The 20,499-nt window shown below is 51.1% G+C and overlaps 5 protein-coding genes across 5 annotated transcripts; 3 read left to right on the top strand and 2 right to left on the bottom strand.

Moving 5' to 3' along the window:
* Positions 1 to 2,316: 2,316 nt before the first annotated feature.
* Positions 2,317 to 3,823, bottom strand: N7539_000701 (putative mitochondrial DNA replication protein (Yhm2); the record flags this gene model as incomplete). Its single annotated transcript, XM_056930305.1, has 4 exons — positions 2,317 to 2,371; positions 2,476 to 3,148; positions 3,418 to 3,514; positions 3,704 to 3,823. The coding sequence occupies 4 exons, from the start codon at positions 3,821 to 3,823 to the stop codon at positions 2,317 to 2,319; spliced, it is 945 nt and encodes a 314-aa protein (XP_056794598.1).
* A 2,476-nt stretch (positions 3,824 to 6,299) lies between these two features.
* Positions 6,300 to 8,062, bottom strand: cit1 (citrate (Si)-synthase CIT1; the record flags this gene model as incomplete). Its single annotated transcript, XM_056930304.1, has 5 exons — positions 6,300 to 7,406; positions 7,493 to 7,540; positions 7,641 to 7,725; positions 7,802 to 7,866; positions 7,952 to 8,062. The coding sequence occupies 5 exons, from the start codon at positions 8,060 to 8,062 to the stop codon at positions 6,300 to 6,302; spliced, it is 1,416 nt and encodes a 471-aa protein (XP_056794597.1).
* A 3,244-nt stretch (positions 8,063 to 11,306) lies between these two features.
* On the top strand, positions 11,307 to 14,061 carry N7539_000699 (Nrd1 complex RNA-binding subunit; the record flags this gene model as incomplete). The annotated part of the gene is made up of 4 exons (XM_056930303.1): positions 11,307 to 11,426; positions 11,515 to 11,760; positions 12,116 to 12,215; positions 12,290 to 14,061. The coding sequence occupies 4 exons, from the start codon at positions 11,307 to 11,309 to the stop codon at positions 14,059 to 14,061; spliced, it is 2,238 nt and encodes a 745-aa protein (XP_056794596.1).
* Positions 14,062 to 15,902: 1,841 nt separating this feature from the next.
* Positions 15,903 to 17,770, top strand: N7539_000698 (uncharacterized protein; the record flags this gene model as incomplete). The annotated part of the gene is made up of 5 exons (XM_056930302.1): positions 15,903 to 15,990; positions 16,067 to 16,375; positions 16,463 to 16,507; positions 16,585 to 16,940; positions 17,039 to 17,770. The coding sequence occupies 5 exons, from the start codon at positions 15,903 to 15,905 to the stop codon at positions 17,768 to 17,770; spliced, it is 1,530 nt and encodes a 509-aa protein (XP_056794595.1).
* Positions 17,771 to 18,517: 747 nt separating this feature from the next.
* On the top strand, positions 18,518 to 20,205 carry N7539_000697 (putative glucokinase; the record flags this gene model as incomplete). Its single annotated transcript, XM_056930301.1, has 2 exons — positions 18,518 to 18,641; positions 18,707 to 20,205. The coding sequence occupies 2 exons, from the start codon at positions 18,518 to 18,520 to the stop codon at positions 20,203 to 20,205; spliced, it is 1,623 nt and encodes a 540-aa protein (XP_056794594.1).
* Positions 20,206 to 20,499: the final 294 nt, after the last annotated feature.

Here is a 20,499-nt window from a genome sequence, read left to right as displayed (position 1 = left end):
GGATCAACCGTTCTAGAGCATCTTCGATATATGAACAATCAATGCAGCACAATGGATATACTTAGTGCCAGGCGATCCACACAATACTGATGTGGAAACAAGAAAGTACACTACCTTACTACCTACTTACCTAGTACCTAAGTACCTATAGCTCATGTCTCAGTAATATCTTCCACGATCTCGAGACGCAAAGACAAGAATTCGCCATTGCAATCATGGCCCATGAATGAGTGAAACCCTCAAGTGTCAAATAGCCGAGGCCGAGATCGAGGCCGAGGCTTCTGGGCAGTGATACACCGGCCATGCTAAGAAAGAGGTAAGGCCGCATTCATGTACAAGTAGGCTCCTGATTGTTTGTAATTTGCACGTATCTGACGCTCTGTTGCTCAGCAAATCTAGCCTTGACTTTTTGCATCAACATAGATTTCTAGAGGTATAGGGTTGTGGTGCATGGAGGTGTCGTTTCAAGACTTACTCTGGTGTTTCTCTGAAAATAAGGTAAACTGTACGGTGAGGATGGCGAATCGGATTTCAAACGCGATGGGATCTAGATAGAGCCCAGGCGAGGCTTATACAAACCAGTGCCAACTTACTCCGTGACACAGACATGAGATAGGATTGAATCGGTGACGAAAGAAGAGAACCGTGAACTCGTCCGTTTTGCTAAGGTAGGAGAGGACACTTTCAGTTCATGTGAGGTTCAAAACACATCGTCAAGCGTCGTCACTCGACTCCATTGAATGTGCAACATGTCACTGGTATGCTGAACTAGCATACTTGATTCTTGAAAGATGATGCTGCTCTGGCAATTGCACTATACGGAAGCATCAGCCCGCACTCGTGAATTGCATAGTAAATGCTTAGTACATAGTGCATCACTGCATGGTCATACTGCATATATCTGTCCCTTTAAAGCATTCTGCTCATATTGCAATAGAAATGGACCTTGAAACAAGTCCGAGCGTGGCGTCACTACAGTGCGTTTCAAGGTCTCTCTCGTCGTCTAACGGGCTCACCGCGCACATGCCAAACTATCGTCCAGGTAGGCTAGGCAGGTTCCTACATAGAATTACCTGACCCGGACCAAATCCCATCAAAACCAGATACCACCTACTACCTAGTACTTTACCTACCACTTCAGTACTACTACTAAATTAGCAAATTAGTAAACAACTAAACAAACACCATTCCACACCCACAAACACCGCAGCACATCAAGTCCCGCGATCATCCCGAGACCCCCCCCCCCCCCCCCCCCCCCATCCTCCAGAAAAAACACGCCCCGCAGTAGCAATCTACCAGCTACAGCGCACTTCTTCACCGTACCGACTACCGAGTCCACGAATGAGCGCAGGGCCAACATAGCACATGCAGTTTGAAACAGAGAACCCAAGAGCCGATACCCGCAACAATTCCAAGGGGTTGTTGTATTTCCCCGAGATCGGAAGATGGACCTTTGTCGGAGACCCGGAGACCCGGAGACTCGGAGGACATACGCGCAGCTACGCACTGCGCACTGCGCACCGCCGCATACTTGTTCTTTGCAGTCGCAGGCGGTCTGCTTCGCTGGTGAGGCAGGCTTGGACCCGAGGTTATGGGTTGGGTGGTTCTTGGTTGTTTAGCCGGTGTCGGGAATTGTGCGCTGAGTTGGTCTGAGGCTTGCTTGTATCTGGCACTGTGAGTGTGAGTGTGAGTGCGGAGTGCGGAGTGCGGACTGCAGACTGCAGACTGCAGACTACAGACTACAGACAGTGACACTCCGATCCTGGACGGGATCGATTAAACATGCCCTTGAATCAAGCTATAGTAACTACTCGTGCTAAGGCTGACCATTCTCAAAGACCAAAGTTATGGCATTGCAATCAACAGTCTAATAGTCTATCTCGTACTTGAGGGCAAAATCGACAACTCGCGTCGTTGGAAAAACGTAGAGAAACGAAACACCATGACCATTGCAAAATAGCCATGAAGTAGCAGGAGAAGAAAGTGGAAAATAAAAAGCTATGAGACAAGGCATCCTCGTCAAAAAATCACATGCGTAATTGCGGATTCATTTCAGGAGGGGGTATCGATCGATTCTGCTTCCCCGTCTCTCCAAAGTAAAATGGGGAAAATAATTAGGTGTGAGGGGAAAAGCGAAATCTCAAAGAGCATGATGGATGTTGATAAGCTGGATGCGAGGGTCAATTCGCGGACGGTCGTAATTTGGATTCGGTGTCGAGCTCGGCTCGTCTTGCTCTTGTTGTTTTCTTTTTCTGGCAGCGGTGGCAGCTGCTTGGCCATAGCATAAAAGGAGGAGGGTATTTCAAACCTCCTCTAGTGCTTAGCGGTAACAGTCTCGCCAGTCAGCTTCTCGACAGCTTCCTTGGCCCTGCAGGAGAAGAGAAAAAAAAAAGACGTTGGTTAGTTCACCGAGGTGTCACATGCAAAAAAAAAAAAACAGATCCGAGAAGGATGGCAGGGAGAAGAACGTACATGTCACCAAGAGCCACCATGCAGACAGTCTGCCAGATACCCAGGCCAATACGGGGAGCGACACCACGGTAGAGACCCTTGAGACCATTGCTGTCGTAGATGTACTTGAAGGTCTTGCCGACAGTCAAGTTTTTGGGGCGGTTGGGATCCTGAGTCTTGCTCTGCATCTCGACACGAATGACCTCAATGGGCTGGTTCCAAGCCGAGAGACCACCACCAAGACCGGATGCAAGCACCTTCTCCCAAGCGGAGAGCTTCTGGGTGTCATCCTTGCCGGTGACCTTACGAATGGCCGACTCGGCCAGACGGGACAGACCGAAACGGGAACCCCAGTTGGTGGTCTGACGGATGGCGACGGCGTTGACACCACGGTTGATTCCACGAATACCCTCCTTGCGATAGATATCCATGAAGGTGGCAAAGGTGCTAGGGGGCTTGACACCCGCAGCGGCCATCTTGTGCTTGGTGATCTCCACGGTCTTCATGCAGGTGCAGAACCCCATGGTAGCATATGCCTGGGCAATACCTCCGACCATACCACCAGCGATGCCACCAACAAACTGGTTCGCTCCCAGGGAGCGAGCCTGGTACTCGGCCTCGGAGGCCACGAAGAGGAGCACGGCGCCCTTGGTGGAGGCCTCAATCCAGGCCCACGGAATGAGTCCTTGGTAATCTGTAGGGATGACGACGAGTTAGTCTAATGATGCACCAGTGCGCTTTGTGAACTTCAGCGTTCTATGACTGCACCACCATTGGACGACAATTGTGTCCACAACGTATGCCGCCCCCAGCTTCCGGTTTCTCCCCTCCCCCCACACTATAGTCTCATGGTGCGTATTTCGGAGGAAACCTCGCAAGAGATGCGGGAAGAAGCTCCGGAGAAAGGAAGAAACGAGTCGATCTGGTGCAAGATAGAAGAGAAAGGGATGTCATGTCACGTACAACCGAGGATCCCGCCACGACCCCAAATCCGACCCATTGCGCCGGCGAAGCTGTCGCCTCGATTCGCGGCCATGGTTGTCTTGATCACTTCCAGCGGCTAAATTATGGGGAGACAAGAAAAGGTCAGCATGGCTCACAGAATGATGGTTTCAAACAGGCCAGAGATGTCTGCATTGGCACATGAACAGATCCGTTTGTTTTGACCAGGGCGGAGAGCTCTGATCTTCAGAAACACCACGCAAGTGGACCGACAGTAAACAAAGCTGGAAGAAGGGATCCGATTTACCTGACCCAAAGTGGTGACCTCGAACATGTTCAAGCCGGCGCCGAGCAGCAAGTTGCTGAACTTGACGGGCTTCTTCTCAAGCTTGGGCGCGACGGCCACGTCGGAGGTAACGGTAGACATCTTCGAGAGAGTTGTGATGCTGAAAGGGGCCCTGACCAAGGGATATAAGGGGCTTCGTCGCGAGAAGGATGGGAGTGTGGGAGGGAAAGAGAGGAGAGTTGAGAAGGTGTGCAAAAAGCGAGTTAGAAGAGGAGGAGAAGCGGAGAAGCCCAATTGTCTTATTATAACAATTACTGGAGAAAGTCAGCAGCGAACGAGTGCCGGAGGAGAGGGGGTGCTGAGGTGTACCAAGTAGGTTCGGGTACTGGGCTGGGCTGTAGACTGTAGACTGCGGCCTGCGGAGAATGGTACCTACGTCGGTTGTTGCTCGGCATGTACCTCTCTCTGTCTCGCTCTCTCTCTCTCTCTCTCTCTCTGGGTCTCTGCGGAGATTGCCCTCCTGTCTCCGGGCGATCCTGGGACTTCTACGGCGCTGGTTGAGTACAGATAACAGACAAAGTGCAGGATAAGGTAAAATACCATATAGCTGATTACTAGAGTCCTCTACATCTATATTTACACGGGGAAAGCTCATGATGTTCTCAGCATTGGAATATGCAAAACCACACATTCACCACCTAACAAACACCTCTCAACAGACACTGGAGACCACATTTGGATGGGACAGGATCGGATCGGAGGTTGGAGAACTTGAAGTGGTACCTGAACCTGAGACTCCGTACTCGGTACTTTTTTGCTGGGCCTTTCTCCGCTCAGACCACCGGGTACTGGGTACGTCCCATACCGACTTATTTTCAACATCATCCTTCCGGACAGCAAGACCGTGAGATCGATCCATTACGAGTATAACGGGATGGGTGATGATGGTACATTCGAAATTTTGTGACTATGATAAGCCTTGTGGACCAAGTGGTCCAAAGCCGGTGCCACTGCTTCTCGATTGGAGTCTGCTGCAGTCCGTCTACTTATATATCTCTTGGGACTTCCCTCGACCGAGCATGTGAAGGATGGGGATCATCGCAAAGCTTGACTTTGCACATGTACCTTCACCGTGAAGCCCGGTACCTTGATCCGCTTGTCACCGACCGCTGAGTCGATAAGGTTGCAATATACAGTGATACAGTTATACATTGCCCTAGCAGCCGCAACTTTTCATACGCTACTCTGCTTGTTGAAGTTGAGTACCTAGTGTGGAATTTGGGGCCTAGCAATCTTCTTTCAACATCTTGTTCGACATCCATACTACTACGAGATCCATATCCATCGGGATGTTTATCGACATGCACTGGCGCAATTGTCGATCTCCGCTCACATTCTCCAAGTCACCCAATACTAGATAGTAGATATCCCTTCAAGGCCCGTGAATCACGGTCCATCGTCCATACATTCTAATGAGACCCCTCGATGCACTGCATAGTGCATACAATCGACAATTTTATATTCATTAAATCCTCCCTGACCGAGTCCTCTGCCCGATGTGTTGAAGTATATCCAACAACACGTCAAAACACAGGTTCCGTCTCATCTTCACTGCTTACCCTTTCCAGCTGGTTGAGTGGGTCGGTGAGGGCGGTTGAGAGCTCCAGAGCCTCCCAATCGCTCAAAGCGGGTCCCCCCAACAATTTAGGGCCGCCTCGCAGTGCTCGATTCTACGTTGGTAGTCGTCAGAACAAAAGTAAATAGATGCAATTGAGGCTCATTGAGACACCTGCATCAGCGCATAGATACGGTAATATGTTGCTATACATATCACCAGTATATGATGTAGATAGGACAGGACACATGTCACATGGAACGTAAAAAGATGAAGACACGTCTAGACGATGTTACCTTATTTGACCGTGTACCGAGCATGTCAAATTCATGATTGTCCAGAGCTAAAGGAGAATCAGAGGGACCTTCATCTCTCGAGCTAGATGGTGAGTGAGAGATCGCCGTAGACGCTGCTTGAAGCCTTGACGATATCGTGGATGTACAGGTCATAATTCGAACTGGGCTCAGACAGCCGGAGAGCGTCGAGACGGGATGGATCCATTGCATAAGGCAATAGCATCGAGGGGGTTTCTATACATCGCATCATTCCTATATCTAGATGGCTACATTCGTACGGACTGTGGCATTGAGCATCCTATATTCCAGCATTGATTTTCGCTGTCACAAATTCTGCCAAGCTTCAGCAGGATCATTCAAAGATAAAGCCAGAAAACGTTCCAAAAACGACCATAGCTACGTGGGCAAAGAGATCAGCGTGACCATATTTCATGTAGATTGGTTTTTCTGTTTAAAATAATATCGAAATTGGAGGAAGTGCTGTTCCAAGGCCCGCTCGAACCGATCAAGTCCTATCATACAACATAAAATAAGAGTATCCAAGACAAAAGAAATAATACACGAGGTAAACCCCCATCCCCCCCCCCCCCAAGGTATCCCCGTCAGTGGAAAAGAGAACCCGCGGGATCAGGGATTCCTCCCACATCTCACTTCATCAAATATAGAGGAAATAAGATGACCCTTCATGTGAGATCGTACCCACTTTTTACAGCTTGGCACCAACGAGCTTGGCGTAGGCCTCAGTGCTGAAAGACTTGGGGCGCTCGATGGGCATGCCGAGAGCACGGTCAATGATCAGCTGGGGCAGAACACCGAGAGCACGGGAGACACCGAACAGGACGGTGTAGTAGTTGGCCTCGGTCAGGCCGTAGTACTGCAGGAGGACACCGGAGTGGGCATCAACGTTGGGGTAGGGGTTCTTGGTCTTGCCGTGCTCGGTCAGAACACCGGGGGCGATCTTGTAGACCTGGCTGACCAGCTTGAACATCTCATCATCGGGCAGCTTGCGGAGAGCGAACTCGCGCTGGGACATGTAGCGGGGGTCAGTCTTGCGGAGGACGGCGTGGCCGTAACCGGGAACGACACGGCCGGAGTTCAGGGTGGACCAGAGGTAGTCCTTGATGGACTGGTCGCTGAGGTCGTTGCCAATGGCCTTCTTCATCTCGGTGAGCCAGTTCAGGACCTCCTGGTTGGCGAGGCCGTGGAGAGGACCGGCGAGACCCTGGAGACCGGCGGACAGGGAGAGCATGGGGGAGCTCAGAGCACTGCCAACCAAGTGGGTGGTGTGGGCAGAGACGTTACCACCCTCGTGGTCGGAGTGGATGGTCAGGTACAGACGCATCAGCTCAACAAAGTCCTTGTTGCCGCCGAAGCCGAGCTGGTTGGCCAAGTTGAAGGAGTAATCCTTGTCCTTCTGGATGGCGGCAACCTTGCCGTCTTTGAAGACGTTGCGGTAGATCTTGGAAGCAATGGTGGGCAGCTTGGCGATCAGGTCCATGGAGTCCTCGAAGGTGTAGCTCCAGTACTCCTTCTTGTTGATACCCTTGGCGTAGGCCTTGGCGAAGGAAGACTCGTGCTCGAGGGCGGTCACGGCCAGAGAGAACTGGGCCATGGGGTGGAGGGTGCTGGGGCAGCGGTCGATGAGCTCCTCGACGAAGGCGGGAACATCGGAGCGGGCAGCCCACTCGGCGGAGAGGGCGCGAACCTGCTGCTCGGAGGGGATCTCGCCGGTCAGGAGGAGCCAGAAGAGACCCTCGGGCAGGGGCTCCTCACCACCAGGAGCCTTGGGAAGGAGCTTCTGGAGGTCGGGGATCTGCGCAGAGAGTAATATGAGCGATTAGCGGAGAGTTGCTTGCAATGACTATCGAGTGTAGCGCGTTCTACGCAGGATCAGCTTACAGTGTAGCCACGGAAGCGGATACCCTCCTCAGAGTCGAGAACGGAACCCTATAGGAAAACATTGTTAGAATGTCTTGTTGCACCTATGCAGACCATTTTGCAGGGCGTGGGAAGCGACGCTTCTTGAAGACCCCTAGTGATGACTTACCTCCCACACAAGGGACTTGATACCACGGGCACCACCGTAGGCCTGGTCGAGGGTAACCTCACCGATGACCTTGGAACCGTGCTCCCTGAGATTGACGCGATGATTAGATACAATTTTCGCGTGAAACGTGTAGTCTCAATTGACGTGCGTGAATGACATACTTGCGCAGCTTCTTGACCTTCTCGATCTCAGCGGGCAGACCGTCGGCGAAGGTGTCCTTGAGAGACTGTTTTTGAAAGCGTTAGCAGATCAATTGCAGGCCGAACGTCACCAATCTTCGGATGAAACGGTGCTCGTTCTCAACAACATACCTTGACCTTGGCGGCGGAGTAGCAGCGAGCGCCGTTCAGAGCAGCAGTCTGAACGGGCTTCGCGAAGGAGGCCCGCAGAGCGGAGGTACCGATCCGAAGAGAAGTGGCCATTGTGAAATGTGAATACCCGAAAAAAGAAGATTTCAAGGATATGGGGGAATCTGGAGGAAGGAGATCAGAATGGGAAGAAGGAGAAAGAAAGAAATACGGGGGAAGGGCAGGAGAAAACCCATTCCGAGAGCTCCCTGGAATTTGCTCGGGGGTTTTTTTTTCTTCGGAATCTTTCCAAGCTGGTAATTACCGCCGGTATCGTCACAGTCGGGAGCCCGTGAGTGCCAGAGTGGGGGTTTCCTTACTCTTCCATGGCCCGTTTCCTTTTGGGGCGATGCTGGCGGGAGTTCGGCCTGCGGGCTAGCGGACGGCGGGAGGAACGGGGTCACGGACTTGGGTGCCATTGCAGCTTTCCAATCATCGGGATCACAGCTCAAGATGGGGCGGATACAGGATACTGTATTGGTGTATTGTGGTATTGCCTGATACACTTCTGTACCACTTTTTCGAGCTTTAAATTTGAACTTTCAAAGTGACCCGAGGTGGGCGACCGAAGAACAACACAAGGCTCCACAACCCAGGTCGGCCTGCCGGTACGGTCGATCTGCCCGTGCAAAGACGTCCGGGTTCGAGAGCACTGGTTATGGGTCTGTGCCTCTGTGGAACTCGCCGTTGGATCAATTTTACTAATTATTATGAGCCGGGCACTTGAAATCCTATACTGAAAAGCGAGGGTAACGTCTTCCTAATGGACGACCTCGTCAGATGTCGAGAGAGATAGCGCTATACCCTACGAGCACCTGAGATTGCGCAGATGTACTTCGCTGGCCACCATGGCGCTCTGATGACCTCATTCCGTCATGCTCGATTCGGCCTCACTCGTCGGCGCGATTCCCGTTTGAGGTAATCAGCAGCTACGGTACCCAGATACATACAACCTGCAATAGAGGAACCTGGTCAAGAAACTTGCTGAAGGCAGCCACTGCACTCGATGTGATGCATAGTATACTGCCGGTTGCGTATAGAAATGGGGAGTGCAGTCGTGTACCGAGCTCGGTGAGTTGTGAACTGGCGAGTTACAGCATCCTCAGATTCCTCACAGCTTTGCTCGTCATTTCATACAGTACAAGACTTGAAACTGTATTACCAGCTCCTTTGTTGATGGCTTGATGCAGGGCAGTGACGTCGGCAAGTCGCTAGCTTTTGTCCCGTGCCGCCATCCGGAAGCCCGACAATTTCACAAGAGCATCCTCGGCATGATTGCGACTATGAGTATTCACTATTCCAGTCTTCACTATTGTGTTTTTGACACCATTGCAGTGGTCGGATTTTGGAGAAATTTACACCGCTTCAAAGACAGACACAACTTACGTACAGTACGACGAGGATGGACGTGCATTCAGCATTGTGCAGTCGATACTCGATACTCAACGAGTCAACAACCAACAGTGAACCTACAAATACACACAGCATCGTGGTCCGTGCAATCTTGCTAGTATCGACTATCGAGTATCGAGTGCGCAAAGCGTATCCTCAGTTCCGTACTAGAGAAGCGTAGCCGACGTAAGTTGGCTGACTGAAATATACTTCTGGGGCTAACACAAAAACAACTGACAATGACATACTCTCCTTCGAGACCTGTACCCACATCGTCAGTCAGCTCAGAACTCACTGTATCACTATCTACCTACTACCTGGTGCATTATACAAGAAATGCGATCTACAGGTGAAATCCATACATACCCCTTACTCGTGTTGTGATGGTCTCCCGTACCTAGCCGGCATTTTCTGAAAGGGTTCACCGAGAACGGAAGCTCGATGCACTGACAAGGGGCACATCGGGTCCTTCACCCAGGTGCACCCTGCGCTTTATTTCGAAGACGCTTGACCGGAAAAATTTTTGGTGACCTTAGGTAGCACCAACATTGAATCATTTGGGTAGTGCTTATAAGTATATAGTCGGAGTGCACTGCAGGATAATGTCAGCCCTAGGCTGATGAGACCTACATTTTCGAGGAACCACTGCCTCGGGAGACGGGAGTTCACGTGATGTATGTATGTTTTACTGAACAAGCGGCACACTAATGCGATACTAAAATTATGAGTATATGAGTATGGAACAAGATCCTCGTTCGTGAAGCGAAGTGACCGAATGAAAATATCAACAAGAGGGTCAAGACCATGAGTCATTACATCGGGTGACAATGTATACTCTACAATCTTCACTCATTCCAATCAACACTGTAGCTGGACATACTCGAGTACCAGACTGAAGGTTGGCGCATCAATTTCGATCTATGCGCTGCTGAACAGATCATGTGACTATACATTGTACGCTACTATGCATTATGCAATGACATACGTAGGCCACATCCTTCAGATCCTGAATATCACGTGGCACTGCCCCAAAGTAGACTAGTGCCAAGAATTTGACAATTGCACAGTGACGCTAATGCAAACCATGCAAAACAGAAAAGCCTTACAGCCACTCCCTTTTCAACCCAACTCTCCAACCTTCTCCTCTCTTCCGCATCATCCCCTTTGTCACCTCTTCCTTTTTTCGCTCATTCTCTTCAACCTCGCCGCTTGTCACTTCCATCACCAAAAACTTTGACGCCATCCACGGATTACCTAAACTCTGTAAATCCGGCTCAGTCGAGGCTTTCAGGAGGAGAAAAAAAGGTTCTCCCTTCACAGTGCGCTTTAGGTTGTACTCCAGTACCCAGTACCTCGTACACTCGTACCGTACATTCGATAGGGCTCATTTTCCGTCGAGGACCTTGGTCGTCACGAACAATCGTCTCTCTTGTCTCCACGCTTTAGGCTGTATCTCAGCTGTAGGTGGCAGTTTCTCTGGTCCTTCAGTGAACACGCACGTGCTGTAGTGTGAAGAACCTTCCGAGAACAGCAAACCCAAGAATCCAAGGCCTCGCCTCCCGCCGCTCTTGAGCTCATAAGAATATAGCGAGGCTTGAAAGCCCGGAGAACAAAAACCGACTCGGAACTTAAATTTCCCCAGGGATTTTCAAGATCTCTCACTTTTTCCTCTTTGTTACCTCTCGCTCGGATCGTCTTCGCTTGGAAGTAGTGCGCCGACTTTCCAGTATTGGCTGTGGCATCAGTCATCGCTCAATCGCCCATCGGCCTTCTGGAGATTTGAGAAAAGTCGCTGTTCGGCAATCTCAGCCCGCCGTCTAAGAGCCGCGTGAGACACATCAAGTCACTCCATATCAACTTCAGGACTTGCATTCAACTCCTTCGCCAATTCTTTCAATCGTTGTTCTTTCGACTTATTAAACCAACCATGTCTTCAGCCGTAGCAGAGTTGGAGAACTATCTCCAGTCCATGCTCGCTTTGAAGCCTCCCGGTGTATCTGGTACCAAGATTCAAGGCATCACAGCTTTATGTAACGCCAACGTCCAGGTATGTCAACCTAGCTGAACTTGCACTCCTCAATCTGAGACGAAGACGAAGCCCCTAGATGAATCATGTCAGCTAATCACCATCATAGAATGAATCCGTCTTGATCCAAAAAATCTACACACATTTCAAGAAGACTCCGGGAACTCACAAGCTGGGCGTACTCTACGTCGTAGACTCCGTAACCCGACAATGGGTAGAGGCTGCTCGCAAAGCCGGTCAACCCTCTGGTAGCGCGGCTCCCGATGGAACGTTCGCAGCTGGTGTGAATCGCGTCACTGAATTGTTGCCGGTATTGATGGCCGACATCATTAACAATGCTCCCAATGACCAAAAGGTATGCCGTGATAAGAAAAACTTTGTTTCATGCGAAAGGCTTTGTGTCCATCCGCATTTCCCTGACTCCGAATCTCATCCATTGAATCATGGCATGGACGCAATGTATCGCACTAGACCTGCATGCCTGGCTTGATCCCGCTCTTATAATAGGTTGGACAGATCTCCATTTGGGGGCTAAAATTCCCATTATGGAGCGTCATGATTGTCTGCATGTATCTGGACGAGGCATTGAAGTCGGCAATCGAGTCGCGAGGGCTTGAATGCCCATTGCTTTGATTCACCCGATCGGAATTTCCCCTGCGTGATGTTCTGTTCATCGTGAAACCCTTGCTCATACCATCTTTGCGCTGTAGGAGAAAATTAAGAAGCTCATCGACATCTGGGAGCGCGGCGGCACTTTTCCCACTACCATGTTGGCCTCGTTCCGCGAGAAACTCAACGCCCCTGCACAGAGTAAGCTTGTTTCCTTGTCCCTCGTCCTCAACCATTAGCTCGAAGCAGTGAACTAATCTGCTCCCCTCGTACAGATGTTGAATCCACAACTCCCGAGGGATCTCCTGCTCCGGGTTTCAACCCACTTGGCTCTGCCGCTCAATCTCAAGCCCCGTCGGCCACCAGTGGTTCTGGAGCGCCGGCTGACACTTCGAGCATTCTGAAAGCTCTTGCCGACATGGCGAAGCAAAGCTCGACCGCTGCTAACTCTGCCGCCCCTGCTGCACCAACAGCTTCGGCCGTGCCCAATCCACTGGCTGCGTTGACGGGTGCCATTCCTCCGGCTGCCTCTGCCGACTCGTCATCTGTCACTCCCGCCGCCAATCCCTTTGCTGCCATGGCTGCAAACCCATATGCCGCTTTGGCTGGAATGGCTCAGAATCCGGCCATGCCTCCTCAGCCTCAGAGCCAAAGCAACACTCCTAACCCTCTGGCTACGGCTCCCAACCCTTTGGCTGTCATGATGGGCCAACAGCCCAGCGCCGTTCCTGGAATGCCTGATGGAAATGCATTCTCCCAACAACTTCAGCTCTTGCAGTTCCTGTCGACTCAGGGCATTCCTCAGGATCAGTGGGCCACTGCGCTGCAACTTCTCAACATGTCCGGTGCCATGGGCGGTGCAAACCCGGCCGCCGCGATCCCTGGATTCCCCATGATGCCGGGTCAGGCGCCTCCTCCTGCCGCTGCTGGCGGCTGGGGTCAGCCGGATACCCAAGGTCGTGATGACCGTGAACGTGACCGCGACTACCCTCGCTCTCCCAATGGTTATCGTCGCCGCTCTCGCTCTCCTGGCTGGGATCGTCGTCGCACCGCGTCCCCTCCTCGTCGCCGCGACAGCCCTGTGTATGGTGAATACCACGGTGACTCTCCCGGCCGCCGCGGTGATCCTCGCGATGGTCGTGGAGGTCGTCGCGGTGGTGGTGAATATCGTCAGCGTAGCCCTCCTGGTGGCCGTCGCCGTCGAACTCCTTCTCCTCAGCGTAACAAGGATCCCAATCTTCCCCCTCCCGGTCCTAAGCTCATCGAGTGGGACTACTCCATCGGCCAGGGCAACATCAAAGTCCTTAGCCGAACCCTCTTTGTTGGTGGTGTGACATCCTCCGAGGCACACCTGCGATCTCTCTTCGGACAATTTGGTATTGTCCAGACTTGCATCGTCAACGTCGACAAGCGTCACGCTTTCATCAAGATGATCAGCCGCCCCGACGCGGTTGCTGCTCGTGATGGAATGGAATCCTATCGACAGGGAGAAATGCAGCTGCGTACTCGTTGGGGTGTTGGTTTCGGTCCTCGTGACTGCAGCGACTACCAGACTGGTATCAGTGTGATTCCTATCGAGCGTCTGACAGAAGCTGATCGCAAGTGGATGCTGACTGCCGAGTATGGAGGTACTGGTGGTCGATCCATCGAGTCGGGCATGGTTGTCGAGGAGCCAGACATTGAAATCGGCGCTGGTGTGTCTTCCAAGGCCATCAGCCGTCGCATCGCAACCGACACTGGTGGTCGACGTGGACCTATCTCATCTCGCGGTGGCCATGAGCAGGGACCGCCTCGGTTCGGTGGAGGTGGCCGCGGTCGCTTCGATCGTGATGGCTACGGTGGTGGGTCCCACGGCTCGCATGGTCAGGGTCATGACCAGCAGCAAGACATGATGGGTGCGCAAAATCCCGGTGTTCCTCCTGCCGTTCCTGCCTATGGCTTCAACTTCCCCGGCATGCCTGCCATGCCTTTCTTGCCTCCGGGATTCATGATGGGCAACGCTCAGCAGCCTGGAAGTCAGCCTCCTCCCCCTGGACAGGGCAACTAGGTGGATCACGTGCGGAATGAAGTCGTCTGCTGCACTACCTGTCCTTCCCACTACTTTCGTTGCCAGAATTTGCATGGGTCAACCTCCTTTCCATGATCTGTTTTTTCATTCTCCTGCATTGGGCGACTCCCTTTTTTTTTCCGAATTATGGCGTTTTGGAATCGCGAAGAGAGGGGGTTAAAAAAGATCCACGAGTCCAAGGCTGGCGTTGACATTGAACTTCTTTTTGTTTCTTTTTTTTGTTTCTATTTTTTCTCACCACGGGTCATGTACCATAGTTGGGAACTTGGGATGGGTTTGGGCGGGCCAGCTTAATCGTTGAACCTTGAGTTCGTGAATGAGAGAACGAAATCTCATCAATGCTTCCCTGTTCGTACTTTGATTGTCCCAAGTTTGATTGTCCCAGCATAACGATCAGACGGACTCAATTAAGCCACAGACATCGTCAGCACTCTCATAGAAGACCAGAACGTAGTTAGACTGGAGAGCACTCCACATCTATATGCACCTTTTCTGACTTTCTACGTGCAGTTGCTAAGAGATATCTCTTTCGGGTAAGACACGATGATATCGGAACGAACCTAGATGCATTCGCGAAGCACTTTAAAGTAACTCAATCTTTAATGACTTCAAGGAGACCACACGCCGGTCGTCTCACGTGAAGATTCTCCAAACACATGCCATGATTCAGATTCCGCAGCGTGGATGTATGTCCTTTGGTCTTGTTTACAGGTCACATGCTCGCACATCGTAATGCTTCAGCTTCTTATCGTTATTTTTCGCAGATTTCGCAGCCACCACTCCCCCAACTGCGTCAATTTGCGTCATACTCTTCAAATTTATGCACGGCCGTTCAAGGTCTCGTTCAACAATTTCCGCGACAACTGAGGCTGGAGTAATTTCCAGCATATTCCATGCTTGCCCCCTCCCCCAAAGATAGGGATCGGGACGTCAAAGTGAGCCACTGTCAATGCGCATCGCGGTGAATTGTCAACCTTGAGTCCATGCTCTGGAACCCAGCTCGGACAAAAAAGCAACGTCCAGGTGCTACGTCCGACATTACTTTGGGATCGTTGCAATGGGGATACACTTCGTGCATCGAAGCGCGCTACGAGTCATGTCACAGTTCGTTCATCCGTCTCCAGTGATCGCCTGATAAGATTACCCAAAATTGACCAACTAGTGGCCAAGTGCGGGGAATGCGATGAATCGATTCGTAAATGTATTTGATCTCACGCGATAACTACTTTGGTCAGTCCACATGTTGCCCAAGGAATTCCAGCAACTGAAGCTCTTAGCGGCACTTCGGCACCGGTGAAATGACCGGACAACAGCGGTGATCTCCCATCCTTGCGCATCAGCTTCCCCGCTTCTCAGCGAAGTTACAGCGAAGAACAACAGAGTCTTTGCATCCTGAATGGAAGAGAATTGTTGCCTCTTCCAGCTGATAAGGGCTTGGTTGGGAAGCGGTCTATTGCCTCTGCGTTGCTTGAGAGATAATGTAGCTTCGGAACAGAACCGATCATCTTGTCTCATGTCAGAGCGCTCGTATATTTATTTGTCCGTATTGAGCGCTGAACCAATTCTCATGGTGTTGGTGGACCGGCTTAGTTCGCAATCATTATAAGAGCACAAGTCGAAGAGCCTTGACACATTGCAGTCTGGATTCTGGCCGTTCTTCCTCGTCTCCCTATCCTGCTCACCTTGCGCCTTCCTCGTCAGCTCGATTCTTACGTTGGCGATCTTTCTCTGCCCGCGTATACATCGCAATCGAGAGTGCTTTTCACACCGGAGTTGTGACTCGCAGATGAAATCTCGGCAATCACCGACACCTGATTATCATGGGAGGAATGACCAGCGAAGGTTCGGTGGTGGAAAAGCAAGGCGAACCCTCTATGAACGCCGATGAGCTACGTCTAGCGCAAATGGGTAAGTGCCAGCATGGTGATATACAGGTATACGAGAAAACCAATATGTTTGTACTAACGCCAGTGTACCCTTCTAGGCCACGCACAGGAGTTGAAGCGGCATTTCAGCATCCTATCGCTGATCGGTTTAGCATCAACCACCACCATCTCATGGACAGGTCTCGGCTTGGGCATTGTCACTGAGATCAATGCCGGTGGTCCCGGTGCCATCATTTATGGATTCATTCTGGTCACCGTCATGCAATCCTTTCTAGGGGCCTCGCTGGCCGAGTTCGTGTCGAGTTATCCTACCGAGGGTGGCATGTATCACTGGATAGCGGCTGTGGCGCCCAAGCGGTACAGTGCATTTTTGAGCTTTCTCACGGGCTGGTTGACAGTGTGTGGATGTGAGAGCAAATCCAGTCGTCACACGACTTCCTAGAGAGGAAGCAACAAAATTTACGGTCGCTGATCAATGGGAAATTCTGAAACAGGGATCTTTACGACTGCCTCGACGAATCTAATCTTTGCCCAAGTTGGTAAGTGCACATCCACATAAGATTAGGGTTTCACAAGAATCACACTGATGGGAAGAGGACATCGTGTGATAATCAAGTCCAGGCTTTATATGCGCTTTATCATCCTGATTTGACTTTTCAGGCTTGGGAAACATTCGTCATCTATCAAATTCTCAATGCTTTGACGGCAGCTGTCGTCTTGTTCGGCAATGCAATTATACCGGCCTTGAACCGATTCTCTCTCTTCTACCTCCAAATCGGATGGCTGGCAGTGTTAGTGACGGTTGTTGCGTGCGCACCGACTCATCGAGATTCCACTTTTGTCTTTCAGACTTGGATCAACAATACTGGCTGGAAGAATAATGGGATATGTTTTATCACCGGACTCGTCAATCCACTGTATAGTCTTGGGGGGTTGGACGGAGTCACTCATATCACTGAAGAGATGCCGAACGTGAGTTTTCTCATACAACTTCTCTACCTATTAATCTCTCTCTTTTTGTTTTACGCCCATGCAACTCAGCAGCGACTGATTCCAATGATCTCCCACAGCCCTCTCGTAATGCACCACTCGCCATCGCCATCACCCTCTCTATCGCCTTCGTCACAGGACTCACCTACTTGGTCGGTCTCATGTTCAGTGTGCAAGACTACGCCGCCCTCTCAACCACCAGCACTGGTCTCCCACTTGCCGAGCTCTTCCACCAAGTTACTCAATCCGCCGGAGGAGCATTCGGCCTCACCTTCATCCTGTTCATCGCCCTGGGCCCCTGCGTCATCTCTTCACAGCTATCCACCTCGCGAGTGCTCTGGGCTTTTGCTCGCGATGGAGCGATGCCCTTTTCCCACATCTGGAGTCGAGTCAGTCGACGCTTCGGCATCCCTTTCAACGCACAATTACTCGTTGCGTCCGCCAACGCTGTCCTCGGGTGTCTATACTTGGGCAGTAGCACCGCCTTCAATAGCATGCTGGGTGCGGCCGTGACCATCAACAATGTGGCCTACTTGGTTCCCATCGCCACGAATATGTTGACTGGACGATCGAACATGCACCGCGGAACGTTTCACATGGGGAAATGGGGCTGGCTGGTGAATGGGATCACGGTGTGTTGGCTAGTATTTGCCATTACATTTTTCAGTTTCCCGTATACTATGCCGCTGACGGTTCAGAATATGAACTATACTTGTGTGGTGGTTGGGGGGTTGCCCATTTTCATCCTGTTGTGGTGGGTTGTTGGGAGTAGACAGTATAAGGAGAAGATTGCGGCTGCGAAGGAGGAATGAATGGTCCTTTTTCTTATTTCCTTTCTTTTCGATCGAGATAATTTGACGGATGATTGAATTGACCCATGCTGAATGCTTTGAATAATGTCCATCCATACATAATCACTTTTCAATTTCGAGCCCTACCACTTGCAGACCATAATCACTACTGTCGTAGTGACCTCGAGATTCTATACGGTACTTCACAAAGTCTCTCAAAAATCATGTTCCTATCACCATAAGCAAGAAGTTTCCCATGAAAAATGAGAGCCGAACCATCAATCCCTAGCAGGACACCACGCTCAGCTAGTAAGCCGAGATCGAAAAATCGCACGCTGTGTCCTGTCCTGTCGTGCCCTCCTGTCGCCTCCGTCGTGAGATCAAGTGGAGACCGGCGAAACCCGGCCAAAGTCTCAAGATCTCCGGAGATGTTGTGCATTTCGTCCAACACAATCGCAAGGTGGGAGTTTTCAAAGCAGGACGCACCCTTGACCCTATCTTTGGTCATCAGGTCTCGAGCGATCATTCATACGGACTATGGTAGTACCATCACGTTGTTCTTCAATTTGAGTGCTGAGCCACATTGCTCAAGATAGCCGGCGATCTTTGCCGGTGAATCTAGTCCCGTTGACTGGACTGGCACGCCATCGTCTCCTGCGGTCACATATTCTAGTCTTCTCCTGACGCATAACTCGAGGGACATTTCCGATTTTGAGCAGTGCTTTCTGGACAGTATTTGGGCCATGCATGGTCAAGACTCTCCTCACTATGACAATATCATCACAAAAAACAAGCTCCGACGTGGTACCCCAGGCTCAGCATATCGTCGATGAACTCGATCTAAGCCCAGACGATATCCGACGAGTGACAAAGCACCTCGTACAAAAGCTAAGTGAGTACACCATGTTCAAGTATATCACATCCTCACTCGCGTCAAATGCTCATCTCTTCGTCTAGAGGATGGCCTGGTCCACGATCGCCCCTGGCAACTACCCACATACGTGACAAACGTACCAACCGGGACCGAAAAGGGCCGATTCCTCGCCATCGATCTCGGCGGAAGTAATTGCAGAGTGAGCATGGCCGATCTCCACGGCGACTCGACGTTTACCGTCGTGCAGAGCAAGCATGAAGTCTCTGCCGCGGTCATGGTGAACCAGCGATATCGCCCATTATTCGACTTTATAGCGCAAAAGCTCGCGGAGTTTCTCGACCGGCATTTGGATCGTAGATCCACGTCGCCGTATAGGCTTGGTTTCACGTTCAGCTTTACCTGTGAGCAGGAGTCGCTTCGAAGCGGTCGTCTTATTCATTGGGATAAAGGGTGGGATATACCCGAGGCAATTGGCCGTGATCCGTGCGTGATGCTGCAAGAGTCTATTGATCGGATGGGACTTCCGGTTCGGGTCGCGGTCCTGGCAAATGACAGCGTAGGGACGTTGTTGACTCGAGCGTATACTTCTGGTCGAGACGTCTCGACACTTGGCGCGGTGATTTTCGGGACGGGGACGAACGCTGCCTATGTGGAGAAGGTGCGCAATTTACAGCGACTCAGAATGAAGAGTTTCGGAGGTGATGGCATCATGGTGGTTAACACTGAATGGGGATCTTTGGACGATGAAATGGCTGTGCTTCCTCGCACAGTACTGGATGACCAGCTTGATGCCGCGTCCGTGGACCCAGGGTGTCAAATGCTGGAGAAGCGAGTTTCGGGCATGTATCTCGGTGAAATACTTCGACTTGCGACGAGACGACTGGTTGAGACGGGGGCCTTGGATATGAGTGCGGAATTGGGTTCATGTCTGCTTGTTCATCACGCGATTGACAGTTCACTGCTATCACAACTTGCAACGGCAGGTGATAATGTCGGCGAGGTAATTCACTGCCTGGAGAAAACGCTCTCGGTCAAGAAAGTCAGTCCACGAGATGCAAGGTCTATCCAAATGATAGCTGAAGCGATTACTCGACGGGCGGCTCGCTTAGCAGGGGCGTCCATCGCAGCAGTCATCATTCAGAGCGGCAGACTCCAAAGCCCAGCCAAGAGCAGTGCAGCAGTCAAAAGCAAAACCGAGTATGCCGCAGCCATTTCTGCTCCGATTTTGAGCTACAAAAGCTTGTGCAATTACACACCTATGTTCCTGCGTCGTCTCATAGACTTTGTCCGAATTGTCTGCAAATTGCCCTCGTGGATGATGCCCGAAGCTGCCGTTCACGAGAATACTCTCGACCATACTACGGATACTACGCTGGATGGTACTATTGATTTTGGGGCTGACGGGTCCTTGATCGAGCTTTACCCGGGCTTTGAGATTGCCTTGCGTGAAGCGATGAGAGAGGTTACGGAGATTGGAACGATTGGTGAGCAGCGAGTGCAGATTACGTTGACGCCGGACGGATCTGGCGTGGGCGCTGCATTAATGGCATATGCGACAAGTTTGGACGGGGAGAAACGATGATGATTACAACAAAGAGAACATTGCAAAGAGACTCAGCAGAGTGTGTTGATTCTGTCTCGAGTCATGAGAAACCTGCATTGGAAGGAATTTGATGCTCACTCTGTACTGGACAAAGGACAATAAGAACGGCTCTAAGCATGGAAGCTACAATGTGCTTAGCAGTGATCTTGTAGAGATCGTTGTTTCTTCTTAGGCCGAGAGAGTATATCTTCGGATTCTAACAATATCCCCATTGCACCAACTAGAAGCTGACGCAGAACATTCGGTCTGTTACACTGTTTCACGCTCAATGAA

Source organism: Penicillium diatomitis (assembly GCF_028827545.1).
Source record: "Penicillium diatomitis strain IBT 30728 chromosome Unknown utg000001l_segment0_segment0, whole genome shotgun sequence".
NCBI lineage: Eukaryota > Fungi > Ascomycota > Eurotiomycetes > Eurotiales > Aspergillaceae > Penicillium > Penicillium diatomitis.
Note: the sequence above shows the minus strand (reverse complement) of the source record. Positions and strands in the feature narration are given on the sequence as shown.